The following is a 21,934-nucleotide window of genomic DNA, read 5'->3' as shown; positions in this document are numbered from 1 at the left end:
TAAATACAATCTCTTAGTTTAATATAGTAATATGATGATAATTTAAGGTAAATTTGATGTAGGATGTTACATAAGGTATACACTTGGTGTATCTCTCTCTCTCTCTCTCTCTCTCTCTCTCTCTCTCTCTCTCTCTCTCTCTCTCTCTCTCTCTTCTCTGGAAAAGATGTACAGGTATTCTCCTACTTACCATGGGGTTAGGTTCCAAAAAACCCATCGTATGTCGAAAAAATCGTATCGCGAATAGCCTAGCCTACCTAGGGTAATCAGTACCATCTTTAAATTAGGGTAGCCACCCTACACTACACCGTATACTTGTACGGCATAGTAATTATTAATTTCAGCAAATTCTCTAGGTTCAATGCATATTGGCTCATGATAATTCTGTACTAAGAGAAACTGAATGACATTAACCATTTAGCCTAGCGAATACGATAATAGATACCATGGTAAATTGGACTCGGATTCGGACCGATATCTGCCTAATTGAGCGATATATATCAGGCTGCTGACAGCTACATATAATTATGCAATAAAAAACAACGAATATGCATATTTTCCATGAATCTTAAAAATTATACCTTACTCTATCCTATTATATTGTATGTATTCTCATATTACATATTGTATCATAAAATACTAAGAAAGTGGTCAATGTTTTGGCTTGGAAATCAGCTGATGGCAAATACGAGTTTATTTTGTCGTATTTAACTAAATTCAGAGCGAATTGTTTTGCTTCTTGTTAGCATTAAAGAATATCTAGTTACTTTACTTACATGAGACAAGGTCATTTTCCGTTATGAGACGTGTTAATTATAAGTAGAATATGACTTTAATATGTCTTGTTGGGAACTTAAATGATTTATTTTCATTAACAGATTGCTTTGTGGGCATTTATAACAACTGCGGTAATTGCTTACTATCGTACGATGGTTGAAATACAAGGCAAATGGTTGTTGTTATCCAGTTCGATTGTACTCGGCAAAATGTTGTTTCTCGTTCGGTTGTTCACAGCTGTACACATTTACCAATAGAGCAAAACGTTAAAACAAAACTTTCACAATTCTCTTTTGCTGTTTTTTTTAACTTAACCAGAAGATGGGATAAATTTAAGATATTGTAATTTGGTCTTCTCTCTTGCTGCCTGGTCTTCACCAGTTACAAGCTAAATTTTAAAATATTTTCAAAATATTGTCGAATCAGTAACAATTGCTAACCCCATCGTGAAATCGGATTATCGTTAGACGAAGTATCGTAACTCGAACACTACCTGTATGTATTTATGGGAGGGGAAGAAGTGTTGCTTATAGAAGTTCATTTCAATCTCTTGATATGTAAGGAGTTATTCTCTCTCTCTCTCTCTCTCTCTCTCTCTCTCTCTCTCTCTCTCTCTCTCTCTCTCTCTCTCTCTCTCTCTCATTGGCTGTTTATGTATTTCTAATGGTAAAATGTTTTGGATGACCTTGAAATGATATTAGTAATAATACCAATTCAGTGGTATATCTGATGTAGGATGATACTTTTAAGTATACATTTGGTATTTGAACTTTCAAGATAGGCAGATAGATATCAGCATTTTTAAAGGAGAGTTCTAACTATTCGCGGGGTCCAGCTATTCGCATGGGGGGGGGGGGGGGTCTCTGGTACCCATCCCCTGCAAGTATGGGGGGAACACTAAAGATAATAGAGCAAGGTCCAAAACCTTAAAATGTCTATTTTACAGTGGAATATTAGAGGATACACATCAAATAATGAAAACTTAAAATCTTTAATTAGAGAATGTAAAGGAAATATAATTTGCTTACAGGAAACTAAAATAGGTGATAAGATTCTTAATGCTAGCATAAATTATAAAGTATGGCAATCAACACACATTTTAAATGACAACAATCAAGGAGGAACTGCAATCATAATAACACATTCTTCAATTAAATGCCAACCTGTTATGATAAACTCAATAATACAAGTATGTGCAGTTCAAGTATTCCTTAAAAAAAAAAATAACCATATGCTCAATATATATGGTACCATCTTTAGAGGGTCGCTTAACCCACAAAGCCGACTGGACGTATTTTACGTCTACATTTTTTGTCTCCCGTGTGCCGACTGGACGTATTTTACATCGACTTACAAAAGTTTTTTTTAAAATTCGCGGAAAAATACTTATAGGCCTACCAGCCTAAAACTTTTGAATCACGCGCCTTGGGGGATGCTGGGAGTTCACGGATCAAGGTGTTGTTTTGTTTACAATCGTTACGCAGGCGCGCAAGCGCGAATTTCTTTCTTGCCACACTAAAAAGTATCTGTGACACATCTCGGAAATTATTTCGTCACTGACATAATTTTTGTACCATTGTAAATTAGCTGTTACATGAAGTATTATATATGAAAATGTGTGCATTTTTATGTAGAATACAACAATAAAATACTCATGATTGTAACTTTTATCAGTTTTGAGATATTTTCATATAAATAACGATAATTGCCAAAATTTCAACCTTTGGTCAACTTTGACTCTACCGAAATGGTCTAAAAACGCAATTGTAAGCTAAAACGCTTATATTCTAGTAATATTCAAGCATTTACCTTCATTTTGCAACTAATTGGAAGTCTCTAGCACAATATTTTGATTTATGGTGAATTTATGAAAAGAACTTTTTCCTTACGTCCGCGCGGTAACTCTTCCGAAAAAAATCATACATGCGATTGTGGTAATGTTTGCACCATTTTAAAATTAGCCGTTATATAAAGTTTTATATATGGAAATGTGCGCAATTTCATGCACAATACAACTAAAAACAACCCATGGTTGTAGCTTTTATCAGTTTTGAGATATTTTCATATAAATAACGATAAGTGCCAAAATTTCAACCTTCGGTCAACTTTGACTCTACCAATATGGTCGAAAAACGCAATTGTAAGAGCTAAAACGCTTATATTTTAGTAATATTCAAGCATTTACCTTCATTTTGCAACAAATTGGAAGTCTCTAGCACAATATTTCGATTTATGGTGAATTTATGAAAAAAATAACATTTTCTTTACGTCCGTGCGGTAACTCTTCCGAAAAAATCATACGTGCGATTGTGGTAATGTTTGCACCATTTTAAACTAGCCGTTACATAAAGTTTTATATATGAAAATGTGCGCAATTTCATGTAGAATACAACATAAAATAATTGAAGGTTGTAGCTTTTCTCATTTTTGAAATATTTGCATATAAATCACGATAAATAGAAAAAAAACCACGTTCGGTTAACTTTGACTCTACCGAAATGGTCGAAAAACGCAATTGTAAGCTAAAACTCTTACAGTCTAGTAATATTCAGTCATTTATCTTCATCTTGAAACAAATTCGAAGTCTCTAGCAAAATATTTAGATTTATGGTGAATTTTAAAAAAAATCTTTCCTTCCCTCCGCGCGCAGATTCTCTGCAACAAATCTCCAAAATGCGTACGTCCCATTCTCGGAATATTTGCTCCGTTTCATATTAGGCATTTCATAGAGTTTTATATATGAAAATGTGCGTAATTTCATGTAGAATAAAACGAAAAATATTTGAAGGTTGTAGCTTTTCTTATTTCCGAAATAATTGCATATAAAAAAATATATATATAAAAAAATTCGACATTCGGTCAACTTTAACTCGTCAGATATGGTCGAAAACTGCAATTGTAAGCTAATACTCTTACAGTATAGTAATATTCAATCATTTGTCTTCATTTTGAAAGAAATTGGAAGTCTCTAGGACAATATTTAGATTTATGGTGAATTTTTGAAAAAAATATTTGTTTACGTCCGCGCGTTACGAATTCATGCAATATTTTGTGATAATATTTTCTCTGTGTTGCTTTTATCGTTTTACAATGTGTTATATACCAAAATGATCACAATTTAGTGTACATTACAAAAAAAAAAAGTAACTTGTTGCCTTTAACCGTTTTGCGCACAGCGCGATTTGAATAGAATTATATATGAAATTTCGTTTTTGCGCTATCATATATCGCATTATTTATATATGATAATGATAATTTTTTTCATTTCTGATGATTGCATACTAAACTTCAGCCAATGGCAAAAAAAGTAGCCTAAAATGAAGTCTTAATCTTGAAAACTAAGCGCGCTGTGATTTTTTGAAAAAAATATTTTTTCCGCTTCCGTGCTCACTCTGAAACACCTCCGGCACACGGGAGACAATTTTTTTTTTACCGCTTCGGCGTAAGAGGGTTAATAGATAATCTTGGAAATAATAAACCATTACAACTTGAAGATTTAGAAAATTTAATAGAACAATTACCAAAACCTTACTTAGTAGGTGACTTTTAACACCAAACATCCCATGTGGGGAAGTACATCATCTGACAGGAAAGGAAGTATTCTCCCAGATTTTATAGATAATAAAAATTTAATTATTTTAAATGACAGTTCTCCAACAAGATTTTATGTTTATCATAATTTTACATCAGCAATAGACATCACTTTATGTTCCCCAGAAATTGCTACAGGTTTTAGTTGGAAAGTAAATAATAATTTATTTGGTAGTGACCACTGGCCAATACAAATGGAGTTAAATAATAATAATAATAATATAACATATATACCAGAGGAAAATGGAAGCAAACTGGAATTTATATAAAGAGAAAACAGTAATTAACAAAAAATTATCATACTTTACAAACCACATAAATGCTTATGAACATCTAGTAAAAACAAAAGATGATACTGGTAAAAACAATAGATGATAAAGCAAATGAAATTATTCCAGTTACCTCAGGCAATCCGACTAGACCCCTGGTACCCTGGTGGAATGAGGAATGTCAAGTAGCAAGGAAGATAACGAAAACATGCTTTAGAAGATATCAGACATAAATGTGATGCCAATAGAACTGCATATTTGAGAGCTAAAGCGAAGTAAAAATGAATATTCAAAATAGCCAAAAGAAATTCTTGGAAAAAATATATTAATAGCATAAATTCTAAAACTCAAGACAAAGAAATCTGGAAGAAAATAAATGAACTGCAGGGTAGATATCGGCCAGAACCATTACCTACATTAAAATTAGCAAACAACTATATTTCAAACCCCAAACTAGTAGCAAATGAATTGGGAAAATGCTTCGCCAAAACATCTAGTATCTCGAATTATACAAAGAAATTCCAATAAAAAATAAAAAATTATGTCCCAATACCAATAAAATATAATAATCAGGAAATCTATAATCTTCCTTTCACCATGGAAGAACTGGAAAATGTCCTGAAACTTGCACGTATTAGATATGAAATGATAAAAAATTTACCTGATCAAACCAATACCCTTTTGTCAGAAATTTTAAAAGAATTATGGCATTCTCACAGCATGCCTCAAACCTGGAAAGAATCCTTAATCATACCAGCCTGCAAACCAGGAAAAGACCCTGAGTCACCAAGCTGCTCTAAGCCAATAGCCCATGCTAGTTGTCTAAGTAAGATATTTGAAAAAATGGTGAATAATAGATTAATATGTGTATTAGAAAACAAACAGTTTGGATTCAGGAAAAATAAAAGTACCTTTGATCCCCTCTTAATTATTACAAGAAGAAATAAAATGCAATGGGAGTATTTTTTTATTTAGAGAAAGAATATACCACCTGGAGGGGAGGGATTAAAAAAAATTGATAGAATGGGGAATAGGAGGGAATCCATATGAATATATTAAGGAATTCCTATCAGAAAATATATAAAAAGTCAAAGTGGGGGCAGAAATCTCAGAGTCATTTATCCATGAGGAAGGAATCCCTCAGGGTATTGTACTAAGCATGGCATTGTTTGCTATAGCAGTAAATGGCATAATTAAAATGATCCCACCAGGAGTCCAAGGATCCCTTTTTGTAGATGACTTTGTCATATATAGTAGTGGTAAAAAAGAACTAGACATAACCAACAGATTACACGCAGCCATAAATAGGGTTAAAAAAAAAATGGGCTGACACAAGAGTTTTAAGTTTTCACTGCAAAAAACAAAGGCGGCTAAAACCCTATTAACAAAACTGGATGTCATTCATAACATGGGTATTAGACTGCACTGGAGCCTACAGAACTTCCCCTGTGGAAAGTGTATGTAGAAGCAGGAATAGATGGCCTTAAACTACGAAGAAAAATAGAATTAAAATATATCGCTAAAATCAATACCCTTAATGATGATCCAAACACTAAATATATGAAAAACATGATTATGACAATAAACTATGAGCCTTTAAACCATTTGAGAATAGATTAAAATCTGATATAGAACATCTAAAATTAGGAACAAGTAGTATATAAAAAATAACCACTTCTAAAAGACCTCGATGAAGACGTGCTAAAATAGAAATCGGTGATAAATCATTTAATATGAAGATAACAGATGCACAATTACAGAGTGAATTTCTGTCACACCAGGAAAAACTTAAATGGAACATTAGTATTTATACAGATGGTTCCAAGTCGAAGGAGGCTGTAGGCTATGCTGTAGTAACAAAAAATATAAAAATAAGGGAAAATCTTCCAAAAATGTGTCCGATATTCACTGCAGAGATAAATGCTGTATTGGTGGAGGCTATAAAATAAACCTTTAGGGAAATGTAAACAATCTTTTGTAATATACATGGATTCTTACAGTGCTTTAGAGGTGCTTGTAATATACACGGATTCTTACAATGCTTTAGAGGCACTAAAACAATACACAATTTCCCGTAATTGAAGAAATAAGGGAGTGGATAGATATAATAGTAAAAATATAAAACTATGTTGGGTCCCTTCCCATGTGGGCTTATAAAGGGTAATGAGGAGGTGGATAAAGAAGTTAAAAAGGCAGTAAAAAAGGAATCTATTAAAAAAATACAAATACTTTAGAAAGACATTAAAACAACTATAAACAAATAATGTCAATCAAAATGGGAAAAAGAATGGCTAGAATTAAATCATAAATTAAAGCATATAAAATGTTCTGTAAAATCTTGGGATAGACAACAGTGTCAAAGAAGGGAAGATGTCATATTAACAAGATTCAGAATAGGACACATACTTTACACACAAATACTTGATGTGGCCACTGTCGTACTCTAGTCACAATCCATCATCTGCTGACGGAATGCCATAAATTCAAAAGAAAACGAAGATCCAACAACATATAACGTACCACTTAAAGAACTATTGGGAGAAAATGCCCCACTTCAAAATATAGTAAATTATCTCAAAGAAATAAACCTGTTTTATGTGATATAACACATCTTATAATTTCATAGTTGAACAGTAAGTGCTGAATGGCCTTTGCCACCCCAGTGCTTGGTGTTACACCTAAACTTTATAAAACCAACCAACTCATTTGAAAAGGCCCAAAAGTTTGTCAAGTGAACATGCAGTTCACTTGACAAGGAAGAGAATCCTGGTGTGGCCAACTCCAGTCAGTTCAGAACTCTCAGCTCCCTCCCTCCAAGAAGTAAGTCTTCTTAATGTGTAGGAACAAATGACAAATTTTAGTAATTGTACTTTTCCTAACTATACAAACCTGAGGTCCTTTACAGTTTTATGCTCACCTCATGCCACCCATCATTCTGTTACCTGGGCCAAAAGGCAAATTGGAGTGTTTACATACAGGCAGGCGGGACTCCACCAACCAGACAGTAGTTACCTGCTTAACCACCTTGTTCGAAAGTTCAATGGCAGTTCCTGCTTTACTGAAAGTAATTCTTAAAGTAAAGGACCTCAAGTTTGTATAGTTAGGAAAAATACAAATTATACTTTTCTAATTTGTCATTTTGTAGCTTTTAGTACTTTGCATGAACAACAGGTGTACATGATCTCTTGGGGCTGACAAAATGTCTATGCCTTAATATATAGTGGAGAATGCGCTCTTAATGATTCGAGACGTATGAAAAATGCAGTAATATCGATTATACACGCAGTCCGCGGGTTACGACTGGCGTTCTGTTCTTGAGACGCGTTGTAAGCCGAAAATCTTCATAAGCCAGAACATCATCAAATATCCTAAGAAAACCTTACTTTTAATGCTTTGGGTGCATTAAAAACTATGTAAACTGCATTCTGTTTGCATTTTTCATAAAAGAAAACCTTCAAATTGATTATTTTGCATTTTTATACATTCAACTTCCCTGTCAGATATATACTTAGCTATAGACTCCGTCGTCCCCGACAGAAATTCAAATTTCGCGGCACACACTACAAGTAGGTCAGGTGATCTACCGCCCCGCCGCTGGGTGGCGGGAATAGGAACCATTCCCGTTTTCTAATTCAGATTTTCTCTGTCGGCTGGGACATCAACATTGTTGTTGTTCCTCCTGATTTGATTTTCGTGTTTTTTCATCGCTATTGATCTTCTAGATCGGTTTTATTGGTGACGTATTGGATCTTTGGTTGGGCATATGCTTTCGTGGACTGTTAATTGATTTCGGATTTGGATTTTTCTCATAATGTCGGACTCTAGCTTTTCAGTTAGAAGACTGTGTGTGAATGAGGGATGTATGGTGAGGCTACCGAAAGCTTCGGTAGACCCTCACACGGTTTGTAAGGAGTGTAGGCAGAATGAATGCTCTGTAACTAACACCTGTAATGAATGTGTAGATTTGAATGAGGAAGAGTGGAAGACTTTAAATTCCTATTTAAGGAAATTAGATATGGATAGGGCTAGGAAGGCTTCCTCCAGAAGCGTAAGTAGGTCTCGTTCTAACGAGCCAATTACTGTAGCACCTAATCCTAAATTTGTAATTACTTCCTCATGTACTACAAAGACTGCAAATCCTGCAACGGAAATTGCAGATCTGAAAGCTGCACTCAAAAGGATGGAACGTCAAATGCAAACTATACAAGGTAAGCGTAGTGAAAGTGATGTAAGTGTCCCCAGTGCAGTGGAGGGTGCGTCTGATTGGCTTCATCTCGCTCCCAGGCCTAGACCTCTTTCAAGCTCCCAGGCCCAGAGGAGAAGGAATCTCAACAGCCTTACGGAGGTGATGGAGAATCCCCACCGATCAGGCGTCCCCTCGGCAGATTCTGTGGCGTCCCGAACTGCCAAGGATAGCTATAGGAAAAGCATCCTAAAAAAGTGTTTTTCATCATCTGATTCTTCACCTCAAAGAAAGGGCTGGAGTTCTGACGAACTTTCACGCCCCTTGAAAAGGAGTTGGAAAGCTCCAACTTTGGATTCAAGTCCAGAGTGTTTCCCTGAAGAATCGCCATGTGAAAGGAAAAGAGCTAAGAATATACCAGCTCTCAACTCGGAGTCTCCTACCTCCTTCACCGACCTCGGACAAGGAAGAAGAGAATGCTGCTACTAAGATTCTATTAAAAATGCAGGAACAGATTTCATCATTAGTAGGAGTTCTTAAAAAGGATGCTCCTAGAAGAAAGGACTCTTTCCTGCCGATAAAGAGATTGACGGGAAGAACGGACGTTCTGGCACAAAATTTGCGTACTCTACTCCTCGGACAGGAAGTAGGAGAAAAGCGCCAACCTGGCGCAATGCGCCAGAAGCGCCAGCCTGGCGAAATGCGCCGGAAGCGCCAACCAGGCGCCAAGCGCCACAATCAACATCCAAACGACAGACACGAGGATCTTCAATTGTTCAAAGAGACATTAACCAAGAGGCTTCTTTTAGCTTTGAGCAGGATCAGCCTTTACCTGACAGGGACTCTAGATGTCGCACGGGCGGCCGTAGCCCCTGTCAGGATAGAGCTTTTCCTGTTAAGAGCGATTTGAGAGGACATCCTTCTTCTGACAAGAGAGAGAGAGATGTCGCACAGGCGGCCATTGCTCTTGCCAGGAGAGATTATATGATAGTCTTTTCGCAGGATCAGCCTCTCCCTAGTAAGGACGCAAGTTGTCGCACAGGCGGCCGTCGCTCTTGCAAGGGTGGTTTAGATGTTGTGAGAGACTCGTCCCCTATCGATAAGAAACAATCCTCTTCGGTTGATCCCTCTTCCCCCATGGAGATTGAACAAGAGTTAGAAGATGTTTCGGACTCTGAAGATCATACAGCTGCAGGCTTATCAGACTATAAGACGTTAGCAGCCCTGTTACTTCAAGAGTTTGGAGATTCTTTAAGTCCTGCCGCTCCTCCCTCGCCTAGATCTTTGTTCACGAGCACCAAGATCTCGAAATCGTCCTCTTTCTTAAAGATGAAACCGACCATTTCCATGAAGAAGGCTCTGCGGTTTGTTGGAAACTGGTTTAAATCCAAGGAGGAGGCGGGGAGAACCGTCTTTGCCTGCCCTCCTTCCAAACTATCAGGAAGGAGAGGTATTTTGTATGAGACAGGAGAATCGTTGGGTCTTGCTCTCCCGACCTCGGCCGAAGCAGACTTTTCGAATTTGGTTGACTCTTCGAGGAGGCAAGCTTTGTCATCAGCTAAAACCATATGGGGGACTTCAGAAATGGACCATTTCCTCAAGGGATTGTTCCATGTCTTGGAAGTTTTTAACTTCTTAGACTGGTCCCTTGGGGTTTTGGCCAAAAAAACTCAGGATACGGAGTTTCTGAGCCCAGAAGTCCCTCATAGTGTCCTGTCCTGTATGGACAAAGCAGTTCAGGACGGATCAGGAGAAGTGGCCTCTCTCTTGAGAACAGGAATCTTAAAGAAAAGGACTTTGTTTAGTTCTTTCCTAACAAAAGCAGTCACTCCTATCCAGAGGTCGTCCCTGCTTTACGCACCGCTTTCGGATCAACTGTTCCCTTCTCAGTTAGTAAGGGACATTTCCCATTCATTGACTGAGAAGGCCACACAAGACCTTTTGGCCCAATCCGCAAAGAAAGCGAGGACCTCCGTTCTTACTATGAAGAGAGAGTCACGTACCCCTCAACAGCCCTTTCTAGGGAGTTCCTCTTCTCGACCCTCCTCGAAGAAGAGAGGAATGGCGAAAAGAGGTAGGTCTGCATTCAGACCTATCAAGAAATCTAAGTGATATTTCAGTCCTTCAAGCACCGGTAGGAGCCAGACTTTTGAAATTTTTGGAAGAATGGACAGTGAGAGAGAGGCAGACAGCTGGTCCCTCTCCGTAGTGAGGAAAGGATATCTTATCCCCTTTTGAGAGACCTCCCTTAACGACGACCCCAAGGGAACTGTCGGCGAAGTACAGGGACCCTGCCATGAGAGAAGCACTTTTGCACCTTGTAGAGCAGATGTTGCAAAAGGAGGCCATCGAATTGGTCCGGGATCCGCACTCCCGGGGATTCTACAACCGTCTTTTTCTGGTTCCGAAATCCTCGGGGGAGTGGAGACCGGTTCTGGATGTGAGCGCATTGAACCGTTTCGTAGAGAACATAAAGTTCTCTATGGAAACATCCAAATCGGTTCTTGCGGCGCTCCGTCCCGGAGATTGGATGGTCTCCCTGGATCTACAGGATGCTTACTTTCATGTCCCCCTGCATCCCGCATCGAAGAAGTATCTTTGCTTTATGATGCAGGACAGAATTTTCCAATTCAGGGCCCTGTGCTTCGGCCTATATACAGCTCCTCAAGTTTTCAAGAGCCTAACGAGGAACGTTGCGAGATGGTTACATCTGAAAGGGATAAGTATATCTCTTTATCTAGACGATTGGCTCATAAGAGCAAAGTCGGAACATCAGTGCTTGAAGGACCTGGAGACGACATTAGAACTGACGCAATCACTCGGACTACTCGTAAACCTCGAGAAATTACAATTGATCCCCAGACAGAACATGGTCTATCTGGGGATTCAGATGGATTCACAGGGTTTTCGAGCTTTTCCATCGCAAGAGAGAATTGCTCGAGGCTTGGAAAAAGTCTTGAACTTCTTAGGGAAAGAACGAAGCTCGGCTAGGGAATGGTTCAGTCTCTTGGGTACCCTTTCCTCGTTGGAGCAGTTTGTTTCCCTAGGGAGATTGAACCTCAGACCTCTGCAGTTCTACCTGAGAAGAATGTGGAGTCAGAAGACAGGAGAATTGTCAGATTCGTTTCCCATTCAACAGGAGATAAAGTCGCACCTGAAGTGGTGGTTAACCCCCTTGAGAAGAAACGAAGGAGTGTCCCTCTTGATTCGGAACCCTCTCCTAGTGTTGTTTTCCGACGCCTCAGAAACAGGATGGGGAGCAACATTAGATCCAAAGGAAGTGGCAGGTACCTGGACAAAGGAACAGGTAACATTGCATATCAATGCGAAGGAACTCCTGGCCATCCATCTAGCCCTGGAGTACTTCGAATCGAAAGTCAGAGGAGTGGTAGTCCAAGTCAACTCGGACAATACCACGGCTCTGGCTTACATCCGAAATCAGGGGGGCACTCACTCTTTCTCACTATACGAGATCGCAAGAGCTCTATTGATCTGGACGGAGGAACGGGGCATAATACTCCGAACAAGATTTGTTCAAGAAGTGAAAAATGTAAGAGCAGACAGGTTGAGCAGGAAGAACCAAGTACTTCCAACAGAGTGGACACTCCACTCAGAAGTCTGCAAAGAACTTTGGTCCCTCTGGGGAAAACCTCAGATCGACCTGTTTGCCACGTTCCTTTCCAGGAAGATGGACAACTTCTGCTCTCTGGAAGAAGATCCCAGAGCCATAGCGATCGATGCTCTCCTCATGGACTGGTCAGGCATAGACGCCTACGCCTTTCCCCCATTCAAGTTGCTGGGGGAAGTGCTAAGAAAGTTTGTTGCATCGAAGGGAACAAAACTGACTCATTGCTCCCTTCTGGCCTTCCCGAAGCTGGTTCACAGAGGTACTGGAATGGACGGTGGACTTCCCCAGACTTCCCCAGATCTCTTCCAGAAAGGACAGATCTGCTCAGACAACCCCACTTCGAGAGATTTCACAAAAGCATCCACGGTCTCTCCCTGACTGCCTTTCGACTATTGAAAGACTGGTCAGAGCGAGAGGCTTTTCTAGGAAAGCTGCAAGCGCAATCGCTAGAGCCCGCAGGTCCTCTACCCTGCGGGTCTACCAATGGAAGTGGGAAGTCTTCCATAGATGGTGTAGGTCGAAGAAGCTGTCCTCTTCCAATACCTCTGTGACCGAAATCGCCGATTTTCTTCTTTTCTTAAGAGAAGAGTCGAAGTTGGTCGATCTACTATAAAAGGATATAAGAGCATGCTTTCAGCTGTGTTCAGGAACAGAGGCCTGAATATAGAAGAGAATAAAGATCTTCATGATCTCATTAGGTCTTTCGAGACCACCAAATTGAGATCTTCTCTCCCCCCGAGTTGGAACCTGGATATGGTCCTCAAGTTCTTGACTTCTGACATGTTCGAACCTCCAGATAAAAGCTCGTTTAGAGATCTTACGAGAAAGTGCATATTCTTTTTGGCCCTCGCAGTGCATATTCTTTTTGGCCCTCGCAACTGCCAAGAGGGTCAGTGAATTGCATGCTTTAGATTCTCGGGTGGGATTTAAAAAAAGACTGCAGTGGTTTCTTTTCAACATCTATTCCTGGCTAAAAATGAGAACCCTTCTAAACCTTGGCCTAGAAGTTTCGAAGTCAAGGGACTCTCTCCCCTCGTAGGTAGAGAGTTGGAAAGGTCTCTTTGCCCAGTCAGGGCCCTGAAGTTCTATCTAAAAAAGAAGACTACTTCAGGGATGTCGCCAGAGTGTCTGGTGTGCAGTACGAAACCCCAAGAGACCTATGTCAAAGAATGCACTGGCGTTCTTTGTCAGGAATGTGATAACAGAAGCTCACATGAATTGCCAAGAGAACTCCTTAAAGCTGCTTAGGGTTAAAGCTCACGAAGTCCGTGCAGTTGCAACTTCCCTATCTTTTAGTAAGAATATGTCGATGAGGGACATTTTAGCAGCAACATATCGGAGATGTAACTCAGTATTTGCATCCCATTATTTAAAGGATGTAAAAGTAACATACGAGAAATGTTTTTCTCTGGGTCCGTATGTATCAGCGGATACTATGCTGGGGCAGGGAGTGGATACTGATCCTTAAATAATTTTTGTTTTTATTTTCTTTAATGATTATTTGTAACAAAATTGGTGTTGAGTTTTTTTTGGGTTGTTTGAAAGGGTGTTGGGGGATGACTCCTTTCAATCGTAGTACTATCCCCGGTGATAGGATCAGGTGATCGGGATCAGTGTCGTGCTCTTTGATAATGCCATTAGGCAAGGTGTTTTGTCATGTAAGTGGATAGGACCCCATTGACAAAGATCCTAAGGTTCTGTCGAGTAAGTGGATAAAACCCCTTTGACAGACCATCAAGAACTCTTAGCAAGAGGTCACTACCTCGAAGTCTTTCGCTAACACAGGTAGGAACCAAGGTTTTTTATTTTTATTACCTACAACGTATGTTGTTTACCTGTCTATTCAGTAAATAGCTGTCTCTTACCCTCCGCCAAAGGTGCCAATCAGCTAAGTATATATCTGACAGGGAAGTTGAATGTATAAAAATGTTATTGTCATGATACAATAAAGTTTTATACATACTTACCTGGCAGATATATACGATTAAATGGCCCACCCAGCCTCCCCTCAGGAGACAGGCGGTAGATCACCTGACCTACCTGTAGTGTGTGCCGCGAAATTTGAATTTCTGTCGGGGACGACGGAGTCTATAGCTAAGTATATATCTGCCAGGTAAGTATGTATAAAACTTTATTGTATCATGACAATAACATTTTTGGAGTCATATTTCTTCTGTCAGATCAGCATTGTAGGCGCCGTAACCCTGGAAATAATTTCTGATAAATATAATTGAAAAGCGTTGTAACCTCGGAACGTCATAAGCCGAACCCGTCATAAGCTGGGGACTGCCTGTAGTATATAAAGAAATAGGTTCCGGGTTACAGCAGAGGTTCTGAGGTTATGTTATCATCTTACACTGCAATAGAACAGTAAAAGTGCATGCAGCTACAGTATAAAGTAAAAATATGGAGGTTTTTGGATGCACACCACATCAGAATGCAGGGAAAGGTAAGGCTTTCATCACTTTATTCTCTTGTGACGTTCCGAGGTATGTCGGTTTCTGGGTTACAGCACGTTGTTTGAACAGAACCCCCAAAGTAACCAGGGGACTACCTGTACAGGTAAGATTTATGTATGATAGTGCAGGTTTAGCTGTAAAGTGCTATTTGTTTATAAACAAGTCCAGTTATCAGAATGCCCTGGTCTGGATGACTATACTAGTTGGTTTCATTTAATCTGTCTACCCACAGTTGAAGATGTGGTACTTGTGCATGGGTAGAACTTGATTGTCTGACAATCAGCATTTCTGAATCATTGCTTTATTGTGATAAATATTAAAATATTTCTTGAAATATTTGAATTTTTATATAAATACAAAGAATCCTCAGTCCTTATATTAATTATAAACATGCCGAGCATTGATAACACCAACAAAACCACACAGACGACCTTGTATCAAACAGTTTACTCAGATTAAACACAAACGATTAGCTTTCAGTATTCATGATTCATCTTATTAGGACAGTTAAAGCTACACTTACACTTACACGAACAGTTCTAATGACAAGATCTTATTCGGACTTTATTGTACGTGCAGTTTCATTGCTTGAATATAAAAATAACTTATTATGATACCAAAGTAATATCCACGCCTGTAAACTGAAAAATAACCCGTAATATTGTTACCACTAGGACATAAAGCATGGACCACTTATACTAGGTCTTTGCTACTGATTCACCAGATATTTTTTGTCAGAATTACTTTTTATTGTAACCTTTATTCATTCTATTGAAGTTTCATTCCAGAGCCCAACAATAAAAAAAAGTATGTACATGTACTGTATTAGCTTTTTATGCCTTGTGTATGTGATCAGCACTAAGTATGTTTATGATTTAAATAAGGTATAAGGGTTCTTTGTATATGTAAGCATTCAGATGTATTACTGAAGAAAAAACTTGCATCTTTTATCATAGTAACCCTAAGACATCTAAAACATTGATTTCAGACATTGGAAAGCTAGCTGTGTGTATTGCCACAACTACCTAGAACCTACTTTGGTTAGTGGACAGATGGAATGAAATAGACTATAGTCACCTGCTTGAAGGAATAAATCATACTTCATTTCATTGACACATTCTGATCGTAACAATTTTTTATTTTGATACCAATCTCACCATTTATTAATGAATGATACATATATTGTAAGTTGGAATTACTGGTGTGAATTTCACTTTGACTGTGTGCATTTTATATCTTGAATAAATTTGATTTACTAAGCTGTAAACTGGATATTCTTAAACCAGAATGACTATTTATTCTGTTGACTCCAGTGAATTCTTAGGTTAGATAGAGGAATTGTCATCATGAATAGGTATCTGTTACTCAAACAGAAGAAATTATTTTCAGTATTTTATAGGAATTGGATTTTTGCTTGAAGCAATTTAATTGATAGAAGCACTTGCACCTAAGAGTTAATTTCAATATGTGTACTCATTTGTCATGAGGAACTTGAATGTTTTGTATGATGTAATGTTTGAAAAAGGAATCTGTCAAATTTCTATTTTATGGAAGCAACAATATATGTACAGTCATAAAGGTATAAGCCACGAAGGAAAGATAAATAACGGAGTTTCTGCAAGATCTTTCGACTCAACGTCCTTTGCTTAGCAGACAAACTGACTTACATGAGAAATTGAGAGTACAGGAAAGGTCGTATAAGTGACAGATATGGATTATAAGGAGATTAGTACCTAGAATCCAACACACTTGGAGGATGAGTAACCTTTCCAAACGAGCATAAACATGGGTACAATTTAAGAACAAAAAGGATTAAGTCCAACTGCTCAGACACAGGGACATGACAATTAAAGGATTATAAAGGGTGGCAGCTGACTACATTCAGATCTTTGGTAAACAAAAACTTATTCACAAAAACATATTAAACATACATATACAAAGAAAATATCCAAGGCAACTAATTTGTATTTAAGTCTGTAATTATATCTTTGAGGTCATTCTCAAACATGTTACAAATACAAGGGTCTAAATGAGAAAATTGGGCTTTTAATGATAATGCTGTAAACCTAGGAAGATTAGCATCCCAGGTGATTAGCATGGATAGAAGTGGCATTGTTGTCAGACCCCACAAAGTTGGCTCTTCTACTCATTAGATGTTATGACATGAGTTAAGGAAGGTATTTATGTTTATAGAGCATGGAAGTTATATATTTGTTAGTCTGTAAATTGGAGTACTGTAGGTCAACTTTTTTTTTTTTTAAAGCAATATATGACATTTTTCTTATTTTTTGGCTTTCCAGACGAACAACTTTATGTGGCACGTTGGATTATTTGCCGCCTGAAATGATTGAGGGGAAGGCCCACGATGAGAAGGTTGATTTATGGTCACTGGGAGTCTTATGCTACGAGTTCCTTTGTGGCAAACCTCCCTTCGAATCTGAGACGCATGTTGATACCTACAAAAGAATATGTAATGTAGCTCTTCGTTTCCCCTCTCATGTTTCAGAAGGCGCTCGGGACCTCATAACTAAAGTAAGGACTCAAATATTTATATTTAGATTTTAGTTAGTTATACAAGCCATTACTTTACCAACAATATTTGGTCATTGATGTATGACAACTTGAATTCCATATTGCCTCAGTAGTCATGTTTATCTAGCAACTGAAACTACCTCACTTCAGGAATCTGCTCTTTCATTTAGTTTCATTCATTTGGACTGTAGCAGCTCAGGCCTCGTACCCCAGAAAACCTAACGGACCCATACGGTGCTCAGTCTAGGTTCTTTGGTGGTCCTATCTGCAGTCGACCACAACGCCATTAGGGGACTCACAACGGCAGGTCCTCTACAGGAGGGTTTTGGCATTTAACTCATGGTTTGGCTTGCCATGCACGACACCTGATGACCGTAAGAGTGAGCTGGCAGACTGGAACATGATAGTATGCGTCTGTAAGATCGACAGAGGTGGTGACGGCCCCACGAGGTAGTAAGGTCCGCACCTGCGAGATAGTCAGCATTCTGAACTTGTCGCAACGAATGAATAAGTTTAGATGGGACAAGTCTAGGATTATTCTTAGTTTGCTTGAGCCTTTCTTTGAAACACTGAACAAGCGACCTTGAAACTTTTAAGTGCTTGACTCTTGACACTACTTTCTGAAGGGGTTCTTGGGTTTACTCTATCAATTCCGCAGTTGGTTGTTGATGGAAGGTTTTGGATGGAGGAGGACCTTTGATCCAGCTCCATCCTAGTCCTTTGGACACAATGCTCTGTGCCCAGTTGCTGAACCTCCATCTGTGTCGAAAGAGGAACAGTCTCCCTCCTACCTGAGGGTTCTCACTGGTTCGGGGAAGGGCGTGTCCCGCACCCTCCTCGTAAGTGTTTACCTTGGCTGGTTGCTCTTCCGCCGCCTCTGACGGAAGGCACCTCTAGCTCTGCTACCCCTGCCGAACCTGTTGAAAGGTTGAAAGGACTGGCTTTCAAATACTGGGTTGAAAGCCGGGGAGACAGTGTAGGAGGTCGAAGCTTGGGTTTGTGGTTGCGCCACCAGCAGAAACTGTTGTTGAGGCTGTGACTTGGAGGTAGATGGTTGCGGTACCTGTGATACCGGAACCGTCTGCATCACTGTCTGTTGCTGAGGAGCCTGGAAAGGCTGGAATTTCCTAGGCTTCTTAGATTTCTTGGATGAAGAGGCCGACTCAGACTTCCTCTTAGTGGTTAAACCCCAGCGAACTTTCAGACTGGTTGAGTCTGGTTGCCTCACAGTGAACCGAGTTCACCACCGACTCTGGGAACAGATCAGCACCCCAGATCGGAGCAGCCAATAACTTATTGGGCTCATGTCGGATGGTGGCCTCCGCCAGGACATGCTTCCAACAATTACATCTTGCTACAATAAAATCATATAAATCACACTGCATTGTATGCAATTGTGATTTGGCTATGATTTTAAACAGAGGTTCATCTCCGTACATCAGAGATGATACCTCCGTCATAACAAGTGTATTGAGGGACCTGAACAACCTCATTCGGGCATCGAATTCAGCCTGGATGAGGCTGTCCGGAAGCCTGGGTAGCTTCTCGCTAAATTGCGTGATGGCGCAGTCTGGTTTTAGTTTCCCGACTGAAAAGGTGGCCGGGAGATCCAACCACAGATCTTCCATTCCGGGGAGAAGGAGCGATGTAGGCTCAGTTTCCTGGAGCTGCGGCATTGGCTCGTCTCTCATCGCAGCCTGCATCGTCAGCTCCGCTACCTTCGTAGTGAACGGGATGGGCGTTTCTCCGTCCATTGTGAAGATTGTGAAAGCGCTTTTAAACGCTTGGACCCTGGTGTTAATACATTCCCAATCTTCCAGGCTCCTAAGCCAATTGCGCTGGGCTTGATCCCGGGAGAGGATAACAGTCTCCTTTGGGATCTTGTCCTCTCTTCTCATGGCCGCTTCCGTAAGGCGGGCATAACCGATGAAGGGGGGTTGCAGATCTGCAGGATGAAACTCGAAGTCCTCAAGCCTTCGAGTTCCACAGCCCTCCAACGTCAGCATCCCGTCCTTGAAGGGAGCGTACGACGAAATCCTCCAGGGATTACTCGCTGTGAAAGCAGGGAGAGCATTATAGGTCGGCATGGTTAGGACTGCCATGCCGGGCTGTGCAAGACCTGTCGCGGGGTTCTCACGGAGACCTGTGATGAGGTTCTCCTGAGTGACCAGCCTCTCCGAAATGGCTCGGATTGACTGGCCTGACTCCTCCAAAGAAGATGATATCTGAGTGAACATCTCCTGGAACTTGTTTTGAACCAAGTTCCCGACCAGACTACCCATTTGCTGCATAATATTTGCAGTAAATGAGTCTGTGTCGAACGGAGTAGGTTCTACCTTCTCTTTGGGGGTCCTAGGACGGGCTCCTGTCGAGGTCGAAGGCTCATGGTCGGGGAAGAGCTGAGCCTTGTCCTTAGAAGACTTACTTTTGGAGCCCTTAGAATAAGATGTTCTAGGCTTCTCTTCTCCGGGATGGTGAGCCGGAGTTTTCTGAGAGCCACTAGAACTAGACTTTTTCGACAGCGTCTTCTGAAGCGTCTTGTACTCACGCTTCCCTTTAACCTTAGGGATCACCTGGGTGGATTTCGGTCTGACCGACTGCCCATCCCCGGTGAATCCCTGGAAAGAAGAAGCAGCAGTAGGAGAGGAAGCCCTAGATTGACTCAAGGGGAGACCTTGAGCCCCTACCAAACCTGCCTCACTTACACTCCTACCTGCGGCGTCTACCGTCATGGGCTTGAGGTCCAGATTGAGAGCTGGTACTTCTTCTAGCTCCTCCTGGTTTCCAGGTTCCTCCGCGGCTAGGGCCACCTGTTCTTGAATGGTGGCGATGAAGGGGCCGCCGCTTCCGGGTCGACGTAGGAGGTCGGTTTTCCGCCGGGGCAGATGAGGGCAGCCATCTTCTTGTCTAAAATGTATGGCTGCCCCTTGGTAACGTTCCAACCAAACCCGCCAACCTAGGCCTTCAGAGTGGTTTGGGCGGTGTCCCTGACCGCTTGAGCACCCTGAAAGAGAGGGTCAGAATTAATACTTTAGACTACTTAAGATTAACTCAAATTACGTACAGTAAATGATATATCACAAAATAGTATATAGGCCAATAAATTATATATGACAAGGTTTGGTATCCGGAGGTGTACTTACTCTGGAGGAGACCTGATCCACCAGCTCATAGCAGATGGTGCAGCTCTCGTGGTGCCAAACTGCCAGATCACCAAACCGGATCGCACAGGTAGCGTGGGTCCGGCAGACCTCGTGCCCACAGGGGTCCTGGAGAACGGCTTTGCAGCCCGACTCCTGACAGTGGGTAGCCTGTAAGTGAAATGATACATGAGTATCTACACTAACTTGCTGGACTAAGTCCATGAAGTGATATATCATAACACTGGAGTGCACCGGAGTCCATAGACAATTTTAAGGCTTGGTCTCTACCTGCTCTTCTGCCGTGTAACGTGGTGAGTGTCTGATAGAGTTGGTAAAACTTGAATCAGTGTGTCTCCGGCGTTGCTGGAGGACAAAAATATCACCGAGACAGTAGTTCCTAACCTATACGCCGGAGTGAGGAGTACTAGGACGGCGGGTGAGGAGCAGGGGGGGACCAGCAATTAGTGGCGGGGAGGATAACTCCGCTGTAAAAACTAAACATTAGAATAAGTAGGTGGTGAACCCGGGTTGTGAGCGGGGTCTCCGCCAACTTAGGCTAACATAATGGATGTAAAGAATAAACGTAAACATGCAATAGAAAAAAAAGAGATGCCGGAGCTTCTCTACAGTCACTAACCTTGGGGCCTGGCCGTGCCGAAGCCCCTATCCGCCAGAGCGGGAAGGGTGGTGACTCGGGGTGAGAGAGCTCGGCCCGAGAACCGAGGAGAGCCGAGCGTGGTGGCCAACCGAGGCTTGGCCGAGCAGGGAACCCCCCAGTACTCTATGATGAGAGCAGTGAGAGCCGAGCCAGCGTCGCGTGTCCCTCCACTAACTCCTGTAACCCCCGCGTGGAGGGGGGGAAGAAGGGAGGGAGCACGGATCGGTTGCCAGGGACTGACGCTGTGTGGCTCATGGTGATCGCCTGGCCTCGTTGCGGTCGTGGAGTGAGCCACGCGGTGAGACAGATCAAGCGATCTGAGGTGGCCTAGGCCATCTCAAACCGTCTCGAAAGGCATAAATACAATAACATCCTAGGAAAAACACGGGGGGAAGGAAGAAAATCGAGGATAAGAGAAAGAATAGTCCTGGAGAAGCTGGGTCGGACCAACCAAGAAGGGAGGGCGACTTAGCAACTCAAAGCAGCTGGCCTATGCTGATAACGTAGGGTGGTGGCCAGGGTGGCTCAGGACCAAAAGAAAGGACTAATACAAAAGAACATGCATGCATGAACTCTGAGCTGATAGGAGCGATGTAGGCTACGAGCTCATGAGAACTCAAGGAACCCCCGTGTTAAGATAAATGTATAAATAATCATTGACACGTCAATAATGCAAAACCATAGTGATAAACAT

General features: G+C 40.9%; 1 protein-coding gene across 1 annotated transcript in view; it reads left to right on the top strand.

The window, feature by feature from the left end:
- LOC135204015 (aurora kinase-like) overlaps positions 1-21,934 on the top strand; it is a 215,106-nt gene that overhangs the window by 169,041 nt on the left and 24,131 nt on the right. The window contains 1 exon segment of the mRNA XM_064233944.1: positions 17,208-17,439. Coding sequence (XP_064090014.1) covers positions 17,208-17,439 — 232 coding nt within the window.

Source organism: Macrobrachium nipponense, chromosome 44 (genome assembly GCF_015104395.2).
Source record: "Macrobrachium nipponense isolate FS-2020 chromosome 44, ASM1510439v2, whole genome shotgun sequence".
Classification (NCBI taxonomy): domain Eukaryota; kingdom Metazoa; phylum Arthropoda; class Malacostraca; order Decapoda; family Palaemonidae; genus Macrobrachium; species Macrobrachium nipponense.
Note: the sequence above shows the minus strand (reverse complement) of the source record. Positions and strands in the feature narration are given on the sequence as shown.